General features: G+C 56.6%; 2 protein-coding genes and 1 pseudogene across 6 annotated transcripts in view; all 3 read right to left on the minus strand.

Annotated features, from left to right (window-relative positions):
- KCNC4 (potassium voltage-gated channel subfamily C member 4) overlaps nt 1–2,624 on the minus strand; it is a 59,306-nt gene extending 56,682 nt beyond the window's left edge. For 2 of the 3 annotated variants that reach the window (XM_023232613.3, XM_023232616.3), the window contains exon 1: nt 762–1,490. In XM_023232613.3, coding sequence (XP_023088381.1) covers nt 762–1,430 — 669 coding nt within the window. In that variant the 5' untranslated portion in view covers nt 1,431–1,490. Of the gene's footprint in view, nt 1–761 lie in introns of all 3 variants that reach the window. The other variant, XM_023232614.3, reaches the window with a different exon arrangement.
- An 8,175-nt stretch (nt 2,625–10,799) lies between these two features.
- LOC111556029 lies at nt 10,800–13,084 on the minus strand (annotated as a pseudogene). Its single transcript, XR_002735704.2, has one exon. The product of XR_002735704.2 is annotated as an uncharacterized LOC111556029 (transcript).
- Nucleotides 13,085–14,069: 985 nt separating this feature from the next.
- The window catches only part of SLC6A17 (solute carrier family 6 member 17), a 48,611-nt gene continuing 46,745 nt past the window's right edge, over nt 14,070–15,935 (minus strand). For both annotated transcript variants that reach the window (XM_023232617.1, XM_023232618.1), the window contains 2 exons: nt 15,343–15,505; nt 14,070–14,856 (listed from right to left, as the gene is read on the minus strand). In XM_023232617.1, the coding sequence (XP_023088385.1) occupies nt 14,488–14,856; nt 15,343–15,505 (532 nt within the window). In that variant the 3' untranslated portion in view covers nt 14,070–14,487. The remainder of the gene's footprint in view (nt 14,857–15,342; nt 15,506–15,935) is intronic.

A 15,935-nucleotide genomic window follows, 5' to 3' on the forward strand; every position in this document is an offset into this window, starting at 1 on the left:
ATTACCAGCAAGCCTGTGGCTGGCCACTGGCCGTGGGAGCCTGCAGGGCCTAGAACATTAGGTCCTTCCTGTTTAATTTTCTTCTCACCCCAGCTGAGGCCAGGACATCCCAGGTGTGCAGGAAGCCTGGGGGGCATGGCATTCTCCCTGGGAGAAAGAAGGCCTCTCCTAAACCTGGAAAGGAGGCCGGATTGTGGTCTCAGCTTTGCCTCTTCTGAGCTGAAGATGCTGAAGCCTATCTCCTCCTCTCTGAAGTGCATAGTTGTGGGCACACTGAGCTGCTGGGAGGATGTAAATGAGATGGCATCGCATGGAAGCATCTAACAAAACCCACCCTAGTTTCCTTCCTCTCAACCCTGCCTGCCCCCAGCAGAAGGCCAAATTCCAGCTCTCCAGGACCATAGCCCTGTGCGGAGTGGAGGGCAGCTGAAGATAGGGCGGCCTGTGCAGACCAAAGAAGGTGGTGGAGGAGCTGAGCTGGGCACCCCACTCACTGGAGGGGATGCGGCAAAGCAGGCAGCTGGGACTGGGTCCAAGTAGTAAGTCAAGTGTGTGCAATCTCCTGATGGAGCGTGCAGGGGAGAGGGTGGGAGTGTGTAATTCCCCTGCGGGCCTCAGAGGGAGGATGAGAGGAAGGCGGGAACAATCTGCGGTGGTAAGGTAAGTCAGGCTCGGTCCCTGCTCCTCCCGGCCCCTACAGGCCACCCACCACGGACCCCTTGCAGACCCAAGATGGGGAGACATGGGCTCCTGCCACTCACCCTAGCCGCCCGGGAGGAGTAGGGATCCTCGAAGAGCGCCCACATGCGGGGCTGCCAGCCGCGGCAGCCCCCAGACCCGGCGCCGTGGCCCGCGCCTCCCTCGTGGGGGCCCAATCGCTGCAGGGCCAGCTCCCGTTCATCGTCGCCGGCCTCGTCGCTGGGCCCCGCGCCGCTGCCGCCTCCGTCCGGACTCTCGAAGATGTCGAGCGCCTCCTCGGCGTCGCGGTGCTGCCGGTAGGTCATCCAGCAGCAGGGTTCCACGTCGGTCTCGTCGATGCCCCAGAAGGTGAGCTCCTCCTCGAAGAGCGGCCCGCACACGTCGGCGGGGCAGTGCAGCTTGCCGGTGCGGTAGTAGTTGAGCACGTAGGCGAAGACGCCCGGATGCCTGTCGAAGAAGAACTCGCAGCCCCCGCCGCCGCTGCCGCCCGCGCCGCCGCCATCGGTCTCGGGCCGGCCCCCGCCGTCGGGGTCGGCCAGCCAGGCGAGGCGGGTTCCCGGTAGGGTGCGCAGGGTGCTGCGGTAGGTCTCATGTCGCGTGCCGCCCACGTTGATGATGATCTTCTCCGACGCCTCGCCCTTGGCCATCTCCTCCTTCAGACATGTTTTGGACGGAGGCTTGTTCCCCGACTTGCGCCCGCGGTAGGAGGAGACACACACCGAGCTGATCATAAGAAGCGCTGCGGGGCTCCGGCTTGGGGCGGCCGCTGCCCTCCAAACACCCTTCCCGAGGAGGCAGCGTCAGACGGGGGAGGGGGAGGAGACGAAGAAGAGGAAGGAGGCGGCGGCGGCCCCCTCTGCGGCGTGGCCCTGCCCCTGCCTATCCCCCCTAGGACGCGGAGCGACAGGAGTTGGATTTCTCTGTTGCACAGGTGGTTGGGGTTAGGGCAGGAAGCTCCGGAGAGAGGGAGGCGGAGAGAAGGAGGACCCGGGGAAGTAGAAGCAAGCACACACGCGGTCCCCCGCTAGGACGGGACAGACAGACGCTCTGGGCCGGGGACACGCCCCCGCCGTCACCCCGACCAAAGACAAGGAAGCGCACAGTTCAGGCGCACCGCGAAGGTCCGGGGCGCGCGCGCTCACACTCACACGGGCCACCCTCCGGCTCCCAGACCGCACCAAGCCCCGGAGCAGCCGGCTTCCCCGCAGCGGCTGCAGCGCAGCAGCAACAAGTCCTCCGAGTGGCTGCCGGGGCCGTGCTGACACTCTCACGGTAGCCGGAGCTCCGTGGGCCCGGGCTGCTTGCGGTCAACACGAGGCGGCGGCGGCGGCATGTGGCCTCTTCCCCCCATTCATAAATCCAGCGCCGGGCGAGGAAGGCAGGCGGGGCAGAGCAGAGCGCGGCGGCCAGGCGGGCGGGGGCTGCGCAGGGCGAGGCGGCAGCTGGAAAACAAGCACGCCCGCAGGAGCGAGCCTCGGGTCCTGCGTCCGCGGCTGGGAGCTGAGCCGGACCCGGCGCAGCGCTGCGGGGGCCGCGCTGAGGGCGGGGGGGCCTCAGACGGGGCGTCCTGCGCTGCGCGGCGCCTGGGGGGCGGGGCCGCTCTAGGGAGCCGGGCTCTGGGCGCTGACGAAGGAGTACCCGGGGCGGCGGCCGAGCTGCCAAGGACACCTGCAGGCTTCCCGCGCCGAGCGGAGAGGGCGCCTCAGCGCAACGCCCCGGCGCCGGGTTCCTGCGATCTAGCGGCGCTGGGAGCCACGCCATCTACGCGTCTGCCCATCTCCGGGCGGGGCGCCGGCCTTGGCTCGCGCGCGGCAGGGGGCGGGCGCGAGGTGGCATAGGGGAGGGGGCGCCTCGGCGCTGGTGGGCTGGAGCCCTAGGGGCTCTTGGTCTCCCTCCGGCGCTGGCAGCGGCCGCCACGCTCCAGTGGCGCCTTTTCTCCCGGGCCCCGCCTCGCCCAGGCGCGCCCTTCGCGGGCGGGGTGGGCGGGGCGCGGCGCGGGGCCGATCTGGCTAGCTGCAGGCCCCGGCGACCGAGCGCAGTCTTCCTCCCCGGAGCCGAGCCCAAACCAAGCGCGTCACCTCCTCGCCGCCAGTGCCCAGCCCAGCGCGCCGCCCCTGCGCGCCTCCGCCGGCAGCCCCTCCCGCCCCCCTCGGCCCTGCTCCCCTCCTCCCCCGGGCCCGCAGCTCCTCCCACTGCAGCCCGCTGACACTGAAGCGCTCTCGACCCCTGACCTCTAACCTCCGCCCGGCTCCGTCGCCCCCTCCCCGCCAAACTGGTCGAACTGTTGCGGTTTCACTGCGGCTGATGGAAGGCTAAGGAAGAAAGAGGGTAGAGACGCTGTCGAGAGGATCAGGCTGCCCTCTCCTTTCCCAAGCACCGTGTTGGGGCCTTCTGAGCACCCCGCCCCGCATCCTGCGCCTCGGAGGCCCAGTGGAGCCCAAGACGCCCATGGCCTTGATGCTCTTCGCCTCTGTCCCAGCCACCAAAGCCCCCGCGATGGAATGGGGGACGGGTGGCCTTGGGCAGAGAAACGCCTCTTGTGCCAGTTGGAAGGAAACCGTAGCTCTGGCTCTGTTCATCGCGAAACCTGTTATGGATGTGGGGTGGGTGGGTGGCCCTGAAAAGTCATTAGTTAAAGCCTTTGCTCGTCATTCCTCTGGGGTCCACATAGGAAGTGCCTGTGTCCTGCCTCATGACCCCCTCCTGCTTCTACTCTTATTCCACCCACTAAAATTTGACTTTGCCTGTGTATATGCCTCCTCTCCCCTCCCTAACCCTGAGCTCCTGCAGGCGGCATTGTGCTTTTTCCATCTTAATAGCTCCCACAGTTCCTGCTCCTGAGAACCTGTTTGCTAAGTGATTGAGAAGCTGCCATACCCAAAACATAGGCACCAACAGGACTTTACTGGCCCTATCCCAAGAGCAATTTCCAGATTCATTTGTTTTTGTTAAGTCCAGAACCTATTTTACATCTTCATATTAATTCCCAAGGTTTTTAAAAAAAAAATTTTATTTTTATTTTTTTACAGCTTCAGGCAGCTTCCATGCCTGTGGGGATGATGTAAGGAGATCTTGAGGCAGAAATGAAAGGTAAATGACACACCTACCCTGGACACCTGTGCACCTTCCCATTTCCAGATCAGGCAGTACCTAGCTCAACTGGGAAAAACAAGACAAGGGCCTGTGTGTGTCTCAGGAAAGGTTAAAAGCCCAGTGCCAATGCAAGGGAGTTTTACAAGCAAGTCTCGTTATTAATGAGGCCAGAAAACCAAAATGGCAATGATCTTTGATGATCTGTACTGATACACAGGGGAGGTGTGTTAATCAGAAACACTCATTTTCTGGCACCCCCTTTGTGCCCAGTCCCTGCTTCTCGAAACTGATGTTTGTATTTCAGAGTTTAGCTGGCTTTGAGTTTGCTGCAGTGAAAAGAAATATCCCAAGAGTAACTGGGAAGAGAAGACCCGGGACACGCCAGAAGCTGGAGTGAGGAAGAAAGAACCACAGAATATTAATGTAATGAATAACTTTCAAGTCCTATCTGGTCCGTGTCCTGGCAAAGTCCCTTGGGGTCTCTCCCTTGCTTTCCGTTAATCAGGATGACTGAGCTCAGTCATTGGAAGAAAGGGAGTGTAGTGGGCAAGGGGAAAAAACCCATAGTATCCCACCCCTGATTGACTTATTCACTCAATGAATACTTATTGAATACCTACGATATGCCAGAAGCAGTTCCGGGCACTGGAAATACATCAGTGAATAAAACAGCCACTCGCTCTAGTAAATCTGCCCAACTGGTGCTTCCAGTCTGCAGTGCTTATGGATGGTGATGAGCACCTGGGGAGATGGATAGAGGAAGAAAGTTTCCAGGGAAAAAGGAGGCCAGGAGGGGAGGGAGGGAGATCAGAAAGTTGGGACGTGGGCATGGGAACCTAGGAAGAGCTGACAAAAACAGAGGGCCCAGCCTGAGAGAGGCAGCTGGGTAAAGGTGCATGGGACCAGGTCTCCTGGCTCTGTGCACTGACCAGCTCCGGAGGGGGGAGCTCAGCCTCAGTCCTGAGGCCTCTAGAGAATGCCTCACCCTTACTGGAGATTTATTCTAGAGCTCTGGGCTCACCTGTTACCTGTGCCTCTCTGTGGGAGTCGCTATGCTGCAGTTAGCACTATGGGACTTGTCCCCATCGGTTCTTTGTGTGAGGTCTTAGTGTTCCCTCAAAACGCAGAGCCGGAGAAGGATAGGAGAGCCCCTTGCCCAGGCTACTGTGACACAACCTACCATGGATGTGAGGGTGCTGCCCCCTGGTGGTGCTAGGATGTCCTGGCTCCAGACCTTGCCCTGAGCTCTGGGGGCTGTGATGTGGGCAGATGGGGTGGCAGCTGATTCTGGGCTTCCTCTCGATTCCAGGACCTCAGGTACCTCTTCTAGCCTAACTCTGCCATTGGGACTCTGCCTACTCCCTCCCTTCTTCATTCCTCCAAGAACCTTGATACCTGACAGGCTTAGCAAGACCACAAAGCAGCCACTATTGGAAATTCCTAGTTCCCCAAGCTTCTTTCCCTCAGTTTCAACTTTTCTCTTCTGTCCTCTCCTGAGTGTCCTGGTTTCTTCAGGCTGTCAGGGAAGAGCACCTGTCTGAGAGCCAGTTCACAGACGGTGTCAGCCACAGCGGATTTCCCTCATCAGGGTTGAGGGTGTGGCGAAAGAATAGGAAGAGAGGGCCATGGGAGATTCTAGAGGGGCACCGATGGAGGCTGTCAAGCACCTGCACCCTTTTCAGGCCCACCCCTCCATAATAAGGTCCTCACCCTCTGAATGCTGAGGCTGACCCTGTCCGTAGGAAGCTGAGAGCCTGAAATCAAAGCCATTTACCCTTCCCCTTTCCACACTGGGAGCTTTGTATGGGCTCAGCCTCTTTAGAATTACTGGAGCCATCCAATCTCCTCTCCATCTTCCTTCTTTGAAACCCGTTTGTGGTGAGGGGCTGTAGGCCAAGGCAAGGTCCTATCCAGTGGTGCTCACACTTTCCCTTTTTGGTATTCTAGCTCCTGCCAGGGACTGACCCTCCTCCTTCAGGTCCAGGCCAAGGAGCCAGCATCCTTTCCCAGCATGCCTTGCTCTCTCCCAGCCGGGAAAATTGAATTGCTTTTTCAGAGTCATTGGAAGGTGATAGGGCCTCCCCGCTCAGGGGGGAACAAGAGAAGGGAAGGCAAGAGCAGGCTGGCAGCCTCCTGTCTGCGTCTCAGCTCATGTCATCCTGCCTCCCCCCCCACACCCCAAGCAGCCTGCAGAAACTTGCAGGCTCCAAAACAAAAGGGAGCGCCCTCCGGGCGGGGGCGGGGGGGGGGGGGGGGGGGGGGAGGGGGCTTTGGGGAGAACCTAGCCCTAGTGATTCAGGTCTTGTGAAGATGAGTAAAACGGCTCTGCCTTCAGGACTGAAAGCAGGGTTGGGTTGCTGGGATAATGTAATCCCAGTGAAGTTGTATCTGGGGCTCAAAGGCAAACGTTGAGGGCCCCGCTGTTAAAGAGAAGAGACCAGAAGCTCCGGCCTGGGCAGGGCTCAGGGCCTATACACTATGGACCTGGAGTCATAGGGTTGGAGGGGACCTGAGTGTTAGCTCATGGACACATTCCCCCCACTTAGGGATGTCAGGCCTAAGCAGCAGCAGCGAACTCTGAGAGACTGAGCTAGGGCTGGGGTTGGGCCAAGGACAGAGAGCGACGTGGGGGCCACCAGCTGAGTGGACCCTAGAGGCCTCCTTGTTTAAGGCTCCTAGGCTGGGAACTCAGCCTGCATCCAGAGAGTACCCCCCTGCCCCCACCGGCCGGCCGCCCGCCGCACACACGCTAGCCCAGGGTCCGGCAGGCAAGACCCCTTGACACTTAGTATTTCTCCATCTAGAAAAGTACAGATTCCTCCCACCTGGGCTAGGTTCCAGGAAAAACTGGTTCATTCCATTAGAGTAGTTAATTAGTCCTGATGGGCCGGTTCCCTCCAGCAATGTCCAGGGGAAAGGGGAAGCAGCTGTCTGGAGAGGCAGGCCAAACTCAGGTTCCTCTTGGGTGCCCCTGAAGTCCAGGGATTCTTCCCTGCTTGGGTCAGCCCTGGGCAGAATGGAGGGACCCAGAACCCAGGCAGCTCAGACCCAGGGGCAGAAAGCAGATCCCCACTGAGTCTTTACGCTCCGCAGCCAGCACTGTGCCTGGCATGGATCAATCTTTGTAAGGGTTTGTGGTTGAATGACAGGCATAGTCTCCCATCTCGCAGGTTTCTTCTTTCTTCGTACCTAAGATGATGTAAGTAAAGAATGCAGCAATGTGCCTGGCACCAGTGAGTGTGCCAGGAGGGGAGACACCCAAGTCAGATTGTGACTGCCTCTGCGAGCCAGAGACTCTTGCCTAGTCGTTTGTATATTCCCAGTGCTCAGCCCAATCCCAGGCACTCAGAATACCTGATTCATGCTTGCTTGATGCATGGAATTAATGAGGCGGTGGGGGTGGGGGGGTGGGGGAGGAGTCCTCCCTGTCAGTTTCTTGCTGTGTGGCAGAGAGTGCACTAGATTGGGAGTCAAGAAACCCGGGCACCGGCCCCCAATCTTCCCCTTGCTTGGTTGTGGGGAATCTGGTCTTTTCCTCTTTGGGCCTCAGTTTTCCCCACTGTTATACAAGGAGGTTTGGCCAGATAATCAGTAAGGTTCATGTTCTGGTTACTATTGTTATGAAACAAATTACCCCCAGTATGTAGTGGTGTAAACCCAACAGTCATTTTATTTTGCTCATTATTTTATGGGTCAGGAAATTAGGAAGGGCTCAGTTGAATGGTTCTTGATTAGGGTCTCATGCAGCTACAATCAGATGTCAGCGGGCTGCAAACATCTGAAGCTCAGCTGGGCTAAACATTCAGTATGATGTGTTCATGTGGCTGGCAGTTGACACTGGCTGTTGGCTGAAAGCTCAGCTGAAGCTGTCAACCTAAGCATCTGCAAACATATCGCCTCCCTACCATGGCAGTCTCAGGGTGGTTGGCCGTCTTACATGGCAGCTGGCTGCCTCTAGAACCAGTATCCCTAGAACACCAGGTGGAAGTGGCATGGCCTTTCCTAATCTAGCCTTCGAAGTCATATAGCATCATTTCTGCTATATCATGTTGGTCAGAGGAGGCATTTGCTCACCCAGATTCAAGAGGAGGAGGATAGACTCCACTTTTGATGGGAGAAGTATTAAAAAGAATTTGGGGCCTTTTGTTAAAACAACAACAACAAAGAAAACAAAAACAAAACCCCACCATAGCCTTGTGGTCTGTGGAATACTTTAGCCTTGGCCCAAGTCCCTGTGACTGGAGCTGTCTGGTGGTGACTGCTGGGGTGAACCCGATAATGTACAGGATCAGTGAGACCCCCACACTCTGGTCCTCCCTTTCCTGGAGAGAGTTCCTTTCCTCCCCTCCTTCCTTGGTTTCTCTGGATTTTAGGATGAAACTGTCCTTTGTGAATAGCTTTAGGAGATGGCTCATTGCATGGGTGATGGGGCCCCAGAATGAAGCAGGCCCCATGGCCTTGCCCAGGATGGCAAAGAAGGAGATAATATTTAATGAGCACCTATTGTATCCCCATATAGAAAGAAGTCGATACTGTATTCCAGGAGATGTTACTGATGAAGTTCATTTTTCCCTCATACCATCTCTAAGGAAGATATTTTATTGTCGTCCTCCTTTTACAGATCAGAAAATGGAGGTTCCAGGGTTTAAGTGGCTTCCCCAAGGTGGTATGGTTGGTGACAGACCCATGATTCAAACCACTCATGCCACCTGCCCTGGGGCAAACCTGAGGCAGAAGCAGCGGCCTCACCTGTCCTCCCGCATGCCCTTCTCATCCTCTTCCCTGACTGCTCCCTCCACCCAGGGCCCAAACTTAGCCACTCACCTCCCCAGCAGAAATGACCTGTTGTGTGTCCAGTTCTGTGTCTCTAAGCTGATAGCCCCTCAGGAGGAAGCTTCCGCCCAGGTGCTGGTGACTGATGACAAAGATCCCTAACGCTCTAGAATCGGCCCATAACATGGGCAGCCAGATTTTCCCCACTCCCCATCAACAAGTGGGGGCTTCTGTGTGCCCTCCCCTTTATTTGGGCGGATGTCGTGACCCACAGAAGATGGTGGAGGTACTGTGCCATTTCCAGGCGCAGGCCTTAAAAACCTGGCAGCTTCCACCTCCTGTCTCTTGAGATGGTCTCTCTGGGCACCCTTAGCCCCTCAGTCAGAAGTCTGGCCGAGTAGCCATGCTGGAGAGGCAGTGGTAGCTGCTCACTCTGGCCGGCAGGCCCAGCTGAACCCAGTCTTCCAGCTATTCTCACTGGAGTGCCAGGCATTTGAGTGAATGTGAAGGCAGCTGCCTTGGACCCTCCAAACTAGTTCGCTGCTAGTTGAATATCACTGAGTGACCTCGGTTGCCACCAAAAGAGTTGCTCAGACAAGTCCTACCTGAATTCCTTACTCACAAAGCTGCGTGATAGAATGGTTGTTTTAAGCCACTCAGATTTGGGGTAACTTGGAGCACAGCAATAGATAACTGGACCAACATGTGTTATCTCACTGAATCTATTTATTATCTCTGTTTTACAGACTAGGACGTTTAAGCTCAGAGGGATTACGTGACTTGCTCAAGGCCTCCCAGGAAGCAGGAAGCTGGGTGGCATTTGAACTTGAAATTGAGAAGTATGACTCTAGAGCTCCTTCGAACCAAAGCCCTTGTTATGCTGCATCTTGGCGGGTCTGGGTGCCCCTCCTGGCAGAAGGGCTCGCATCTCAACCAAAAACATTATCTTCAACCAAAAGACTGATACTTTACAAGGTGTGACTTTTCCAGCACCAGGCCATTTCCCGGTTTGAAACATACATGGGGAGATGTGGAGTCATAGGGCAGGGCCCCTCCCTCTGCCAAACTCAGGACAGCAGGGGCTGATTTTATCTTTATTCATCTATAGCTGGCATGGAGCCTGTCCAGGGTGGGTACATAATAAATGTTTGTTCAACAAATAAACTGACCCACAAAGGAATAAATGACGGAGAGGAAAGGAAGGCAAGCAGGCTACGATCTGGCGAGAAAGGTTTTCCTGCCATCTGGTGGCTATTCCTGGAACAACACTTTCTATGGCAAGAGAAGAAAATGACAGGTTTCGTCAGGGTCCTTGGCTGTGTGTGTGTGTGTGTGTGTGAGTGCAAGCAGCATCATTCTGGAGCTGGGTGGGGTGGGGGTGAGGCCTCCTCCAGGAGTCAGACTTCTTGCCTCTTTCAATGTCGGTGCTCCCAGTGGCTGAGGCAGGAAGAAGAGCTTCCCCAGGCCCCAGCACATTCCGTTCTTCACAGTGCTGAGTATTCAGTGGGTGTTTAATAAGTGAATACTTAGGGCTGGAATGTTAGAACAGGGATGATGTCAGACCCCCTAGTTCATCTTTACCTTCTACTGAAGTTTGCAAAAGGGATAGCTATCTTGAAGAGAGGGGCAGAACTTTAGAATATGCCTGTTCCAGGGGAGTCCACCCCGCAGCACCCAGGAGTCCCCTGCCTCCTAGTCCTCGCTTTCAGACCTCTGAACACTGGCACCTTCCCACCCTTGTCCTTTCCTGGGGTGGGCGTCCACACACCCCACCCTTGCCAGGCTGACAAGTAGAGCTTTTCCTGGCAGTCAGAGGGGACAGGAGTTTCCCCTACAGGGTCTTTAAAAACCACCTTAAGGTGGTTAAAGGTCCTTAAAAAAAGACCACCCAATACCATACTTATTTCAGATGCAGTTTCAACTGGAAAAATCTAGACAGCAAAGGATCTCCCTCAGGAAATGGTTGCAAAGATGACAAGAAATTAGATACGTGGAATCGCTGGACCCCAAGGGCCCTCTGCAAGTGTATGCGTTATTAATACCTATGACAGTTCCTAGGAAAATACAGAGATGAACCTGCCCACACTTCCCACGCTGCTCCTCAGCCAGCCACCCCCTCAGCAGTCCTGTCCGCCCATCCCAGTCCAAGCTTTTCCCCCCAAAGTTTCCCACAGGATCCTTGGCCACCCATCCCTCTCCCTTATTGCAAGAGCAGGTGAGAAAGGCAAGAAAGGTTTGGTAAGAACAGACACTTTATTGCACACCATGGTGGGGGAGAGAGGAAGAAGGGTCTAGGGTGACAATGCCTCATCCCCTCCCCTGGGCTGAGTGGTTTTGACCCAGGGCTCTGACCAGCCATGGGACACAGGGACTTGAATTGTTCTGAACTTATGCCAGAACCCAAAGTGACAGCCTGGTGTGTGTGCTTGGGTCTGTACAAAGCAGAGCTTTCAGTGAGAAGGGGCCTTAGGCCCCCTCCCCCAGCCAAGTCACCAGGCCCCAGTGAAGCAGCAGACCTCACATCTCAGGGCCTATTTGAAGGATACAGGGGTGCTCAGGGAGCCAGGTTCATTCTAACTGGTTCAGTTTCCAGCTCTTTTCACAGCGGGGAGTACTGTGGGGGAGTGGGATGGGGAAGTTGGGGTGAGGAAGGGCAGAAAAGCAGCCCTTCTGACTGGTAATACCGTAGACCTGTGCAGTGCCTGGGACCATGGCTCCTGGGTCCCAGTCCCATGACTCACACAGACTGACTCAGAGCAGGGATTCTCCTGGCACTGGGAAAGCAGCAGCCCCTGCACATGTATTGCTGGAGGGCAGAAGCTGACCTCACTGGCATTCACTGATGTGCCCTACCTGTTCAGCCCCCATCTGGGCCTCGGGCTTCATGTTGCCTCAGTGAGGAGGGCAGAAGGCTCCCTGAGCAAGAAGCTGGTGATGGGGCTGGAGGGCAGGCACAGGTAAGGGATCAGGAGACTGTTGACTCTTTCAGGCACATCCCTGCCCTGGAGTTCCCTCAGCCTTCTGGTGGGCACTGTTTGGACAGCACCAAAGCCAGTGGGGGTGGGGACCCTGTGAAAGGGCTTGGGGACCTGGTCCTCTCCTGCTCCTCCAGGATTCTGGGGCTGGTTCTTAGCTCATCAGGTGACCCCACCTGCTTTTGACTCCAAAGGCGTCAGAAGTACAGTGGGGAGGGGGCAGGTGGCCCTTTCCAAACACTGTCAGGACCGCATCAAGGGCAAATGCAGCAGTGCTGTGAGATCCCTCTTGGGGTCTCGCCATCTTAAGAATCCTAGTACTTTTCCTCTGGAGAAGAGCTAGCGATTCTACTGAGAACAGCAAGAAGCTGACTGGTAAATACATTTAAGGATTTTTTTTTTTTCCCCTAACGCCCTCCTTCCCTGTTTCTGGCAAACCCAGTGGTGTGAAGGCAATGAGTCACCAGCAAGAAACACATGCCTTTCCTCATAGCAGGGGGCTCCCGAGGCACCCTGCCGGCCCTGAGACTCCCGATAGATAGAGCCGAGAGGAGGAGGCAGGGGGAGGGAGCGTGGTCTTTGGGAAGGTGGTGAACACTGGGAGTCACAGACCAGCACGCTACACACACCCACACTCACGTATGTGCACACCATACACACACGCACGCACACACACACCCTGAGCTCTGGGCCCTACGTCTAACACACAGCGAAGACACAGCAAAAGCTACAGGGAGCACTAGCGCGCCCACACCTAGCAAGCATACAGCCCCAGCTCAGCCCCTCCCGCTGGGGCCTGGCCCAGCCACACGCTACAAAATTAAAAATATATCAAATATACAATGAAAATAGATCTGTACAGCACTGAGGATGAAAATAGTCCACCAGCCACAGTATAATATTGGGTTTGTCATTTAACAGCATTTACACCCACATGTACAGAGTGAATATACAATAGAAACAGAATATATAGAAGAGTATATATAGTAGAGTGTCTGTCCTGGGGCTTTGCTTTTCCTGTTGCTAATTCTGCTTGGGATTTGGCAAGGGGCCAGGTAGGAGGTGTTGTCAGGTGAGGGGGCCTACAGTGGGATGTTGTGCCCCAAAAGCTCATCTCTTTGAGAGGTGGGTCTCTCTCTCCCCTCAAACACTCAGGAAAAACAGGTAGGGCAGAGGGGGCTAGAAAGGGGAAGGTGTGGAAGAGGGATGTGTAAGAGAGATGGCAGGGTTGGGGGATAGACCGCTCCCAGGCTTGGGGGGACAGTAAGGAACTCAGGGGTAAAGGAGGACACCCTGATTCTGGTCTGTCCCTCCAGGTCCTAAGAGCAGTCTGAGCCACAAGAGTGACTTGGGACCCTTCGTGAGGGTGTCCGGGTTGAGCACTGTGGCCTGTTTCTGCCCTGCCCACCAGAGCTCTCCGAAAGATGGAGCCAGTATTCCCTCCTTTCTCCCTCCTTTCCTTCCTTCCCCCACCCCATCCATCCATCCAACCATCCATCCATCCAACCCCACCCCTCAATCCATCCATCCATCCATCCATCCATCCATCCATCCCTCCCTCTGCAGACATTAACTCTTGGGTCAGGTTCCTCCCTGGCTGCACTCTGAGAATGGGTTCTCTTCCAGAGGAGGCCCTGAAGGTAATGGTGAGTGGGGTCGCTGTTGTCAGCTGCACCCTTCTGCACAGGCTGGCCTCCATTCTGAAGACCAGCCCTTGCCTTTGGCAGCCTCTATTGTCCACAGCACTGCCTGTGGCACTGGTCACTATGGGCCAGGAAGGCTTGGGAAAGGTTTCCAAGGTGTCTGCACGTGATGTGCACACTGGGTGGCTGTGCTTGTATAATAAGGAGAGTGAGTGGTGGCTCAAAGGGGCAGTGAAATTATCTGTCTTTCCCCAGGAGTGAGGCTTCCTGGGGATAAGCCCCTGAACTCCGGGGACCCCTGTTCCAGGGGAAAAGCTGCCACTAGACAGAACATTGGACCCCAGGTGAGGAGGGCGGGAAGTGTGCTTCACAATTGTGCTCCAAACTGTCTAATTTGTGCTGGGAACCAACAATTTGTGCCCTGGAAACCTCTCCTTGCACTGTTTCCTTCTCTCTCCAGGAAAGAGGCAGAGGCCCCCACTGTGGGCTGGGGAGGGGTGCTGGGGACAGGGAGATGGCTAAGTCCTAATTGAGGTGGGGAAGGTTCTGGTCCCAGTCATTGGACTCCCAGACAAGATGCAGGAGCGCACACCACCCACCCCAGGCAGGGCCAAGGACATGGGAAGATTCCACCCAGGGACCAGGGCAGAGGATGTTCCTCACCTTCTGCTACCAAGGCTCATGCTCAAGCCGAGGGCAGCACCCACCTCCGACAACAGAACTTGGGGCTTCTGCCTATGCCCTCCCAAGTCTGAGCCCTGAGCCCTTCTGCCTTCAGGCAGGTAGCCGCTGAGACTAGGAGCAACCCCGTCTGGGCCGGGCAGGATGGTGTCCTGTTCTCATGGCAGAGTGAGCCAAAGTCCACTCTCCTTCCCCGGCCCCAAGGCCTCTCACCACCACCATGTGGCGGCTCAGGGCACCCCAGAGCCCTAAGAACTGCAGGTGGCAAGTTACAGGAAGAGAGGGAGGTGAGTGACTCCTGCAGTGGCCACTTGGAATCTCCCAGGGACTGGGAAGCCGGACTAATGGGTTGTTCCAATTACATGGCTGCAATCTGGCGGAGGCTCTTGGAAGGCTAGACGAGTGGGGTCCTGAATTGGGAAACAGAGCTGCTTCCAGCCTCCTGCTCAGGGCTAGGGAGCAGAGTCTTCTGGGACTGAAGAGGGGAGTGAGGCAGGGCAGACCCTCTCTTCTTGGGCAAAGGGCCTGGCCTGGGCCTGGTGACCACCTCGAGGAAGAGGCCAGGCCTGGACGAGTGGGCAGGTTGAGTGTGGGGGGGGAGACGGGCAGGGCTGGGGCAGTGGTCACAGCTCCGACTCAGGGGTGCTGGCCAGGAGGTAGCCACTCCCATAGCGTCCATTGGGGTTACCACCGGTTTCCAGGGGCGATGTGCTGCCGGGCCCCAGATAGGAACGGTGAGTGGGCATGGGGGAAGGTGCCTCACTGGGCACCTTGCTGAGGATGAAGCGGGTCTCATCGTTCTCCTCCAGGTTGGAGATGTCCTTCATCATGCGGCCCTTCTTGTAGGACACGGAGAGGGTGTTGGAGCCATCAGAGAGCAGGTGGAAGTGCCGCAGGACGAACACCACAGGGATGGGCAGCGTCGCCACGACGATGAGGGTGATCAGGAGCGCCATGGCCCAGTTGGGGAAATACAGGTAGCGCTCGGCCGCCTGCGGGTGGGCTGCCTTAAGGGCTGCTGCCGGCACTGTGACAGCCCTCCCCTCCCAAGCCCTCCAAGACCGCTCTCCTGCCCTCACCCATGGCCTTCCACTCCTCTCCCCTCCCACCATCCTGGTCAGGCACAGCCAAGGATGGGGGTTGACAGGGGTTTACCTGGTCACCTTGGTGAAAGGGTCTAGGGTGATTTCTACTATTATAAAATGGACTAATTCCACTCCACAGGCATGGAGAAGGAATATGGGTTAGAAAGACTGGATAAGTGCATTAATCTTTCTAAGCCTCAGTGTCCCCATTTGTGCTACAGGGATGATGCCACCTCTGTCTTTGGGCTGTTGTAGGATTGCGGTTTAGGTGTGAGGCACCTGGCAGGGCCTGGCACATAGCACCTGCCCTAGAAAGGTGTATCCCTATCAGCGGTTGCATTGAAGGCTTGAGAAGATGCAAATGTCCCTGGGGTTTGGGGCCCCAACCCTCACCTCCTCCTTGATCCAGGCGCTGTAGCCCGGGGGCGTGACCCCCAGCTGAATGACACTGGCTGTGGTGAGTATAGCCATGCATAGTGGAGACACGAACTTCCACATGTAGAAATAAAAACGGTAGGGGCGGAAGCCCAGCATCTCTGTCAGCTCCTGCATGAACCTGCCAGGCATAGCAGACAGTCCAGCAGTTGGCATCCCTCAGTCACACCTCCCTCTTCCCCCTTCACCATCTCCTCCAGAAAGTCTTCATTTCCCATTCCCTCCCTCCTGGGCTCCTCTATTCTTCACATTCAGTGCTCATTGTGTATGGTCTGGCCGGCCCCTGGGAAGGCTCTACTGTCCTCCTCTAACCTCCTCTGATTCCGTCACATCACACCCCATCCAGAGATACGATAGGGCCCACCAGACACGCCCTGGGCAGGTGCACGTCTGTTTTACATATAGACAGCTTGTGTGTTCAGGGAGTGCCTAGCCCTTTCACACTGGCCTGGCTGAAAGCTCCCCCTGCTGGAAAAGCAGTAGAAGTGCACTTCTCGCCGGGCGCGGTGGCTCAAGCCTGTAATCCCAGCACTTTGGGAGGCCGAGACGGG

Source organism: Piliocolobus tephrosceles, chromosome 1 (assembly GCF_002776525.5).
Source record: "Piliocolobus tephrosceles isolate RC106 chromosome 1, ASM277652v3, whole genome shotgun sequence".
Classification (NCBI taxonomy): Eukaryota; Metazoa; Chordata; class Mammalia; order Primates; family Cercopithecidae; genus Piliocolobus; species Piliocolobus tephrosceles.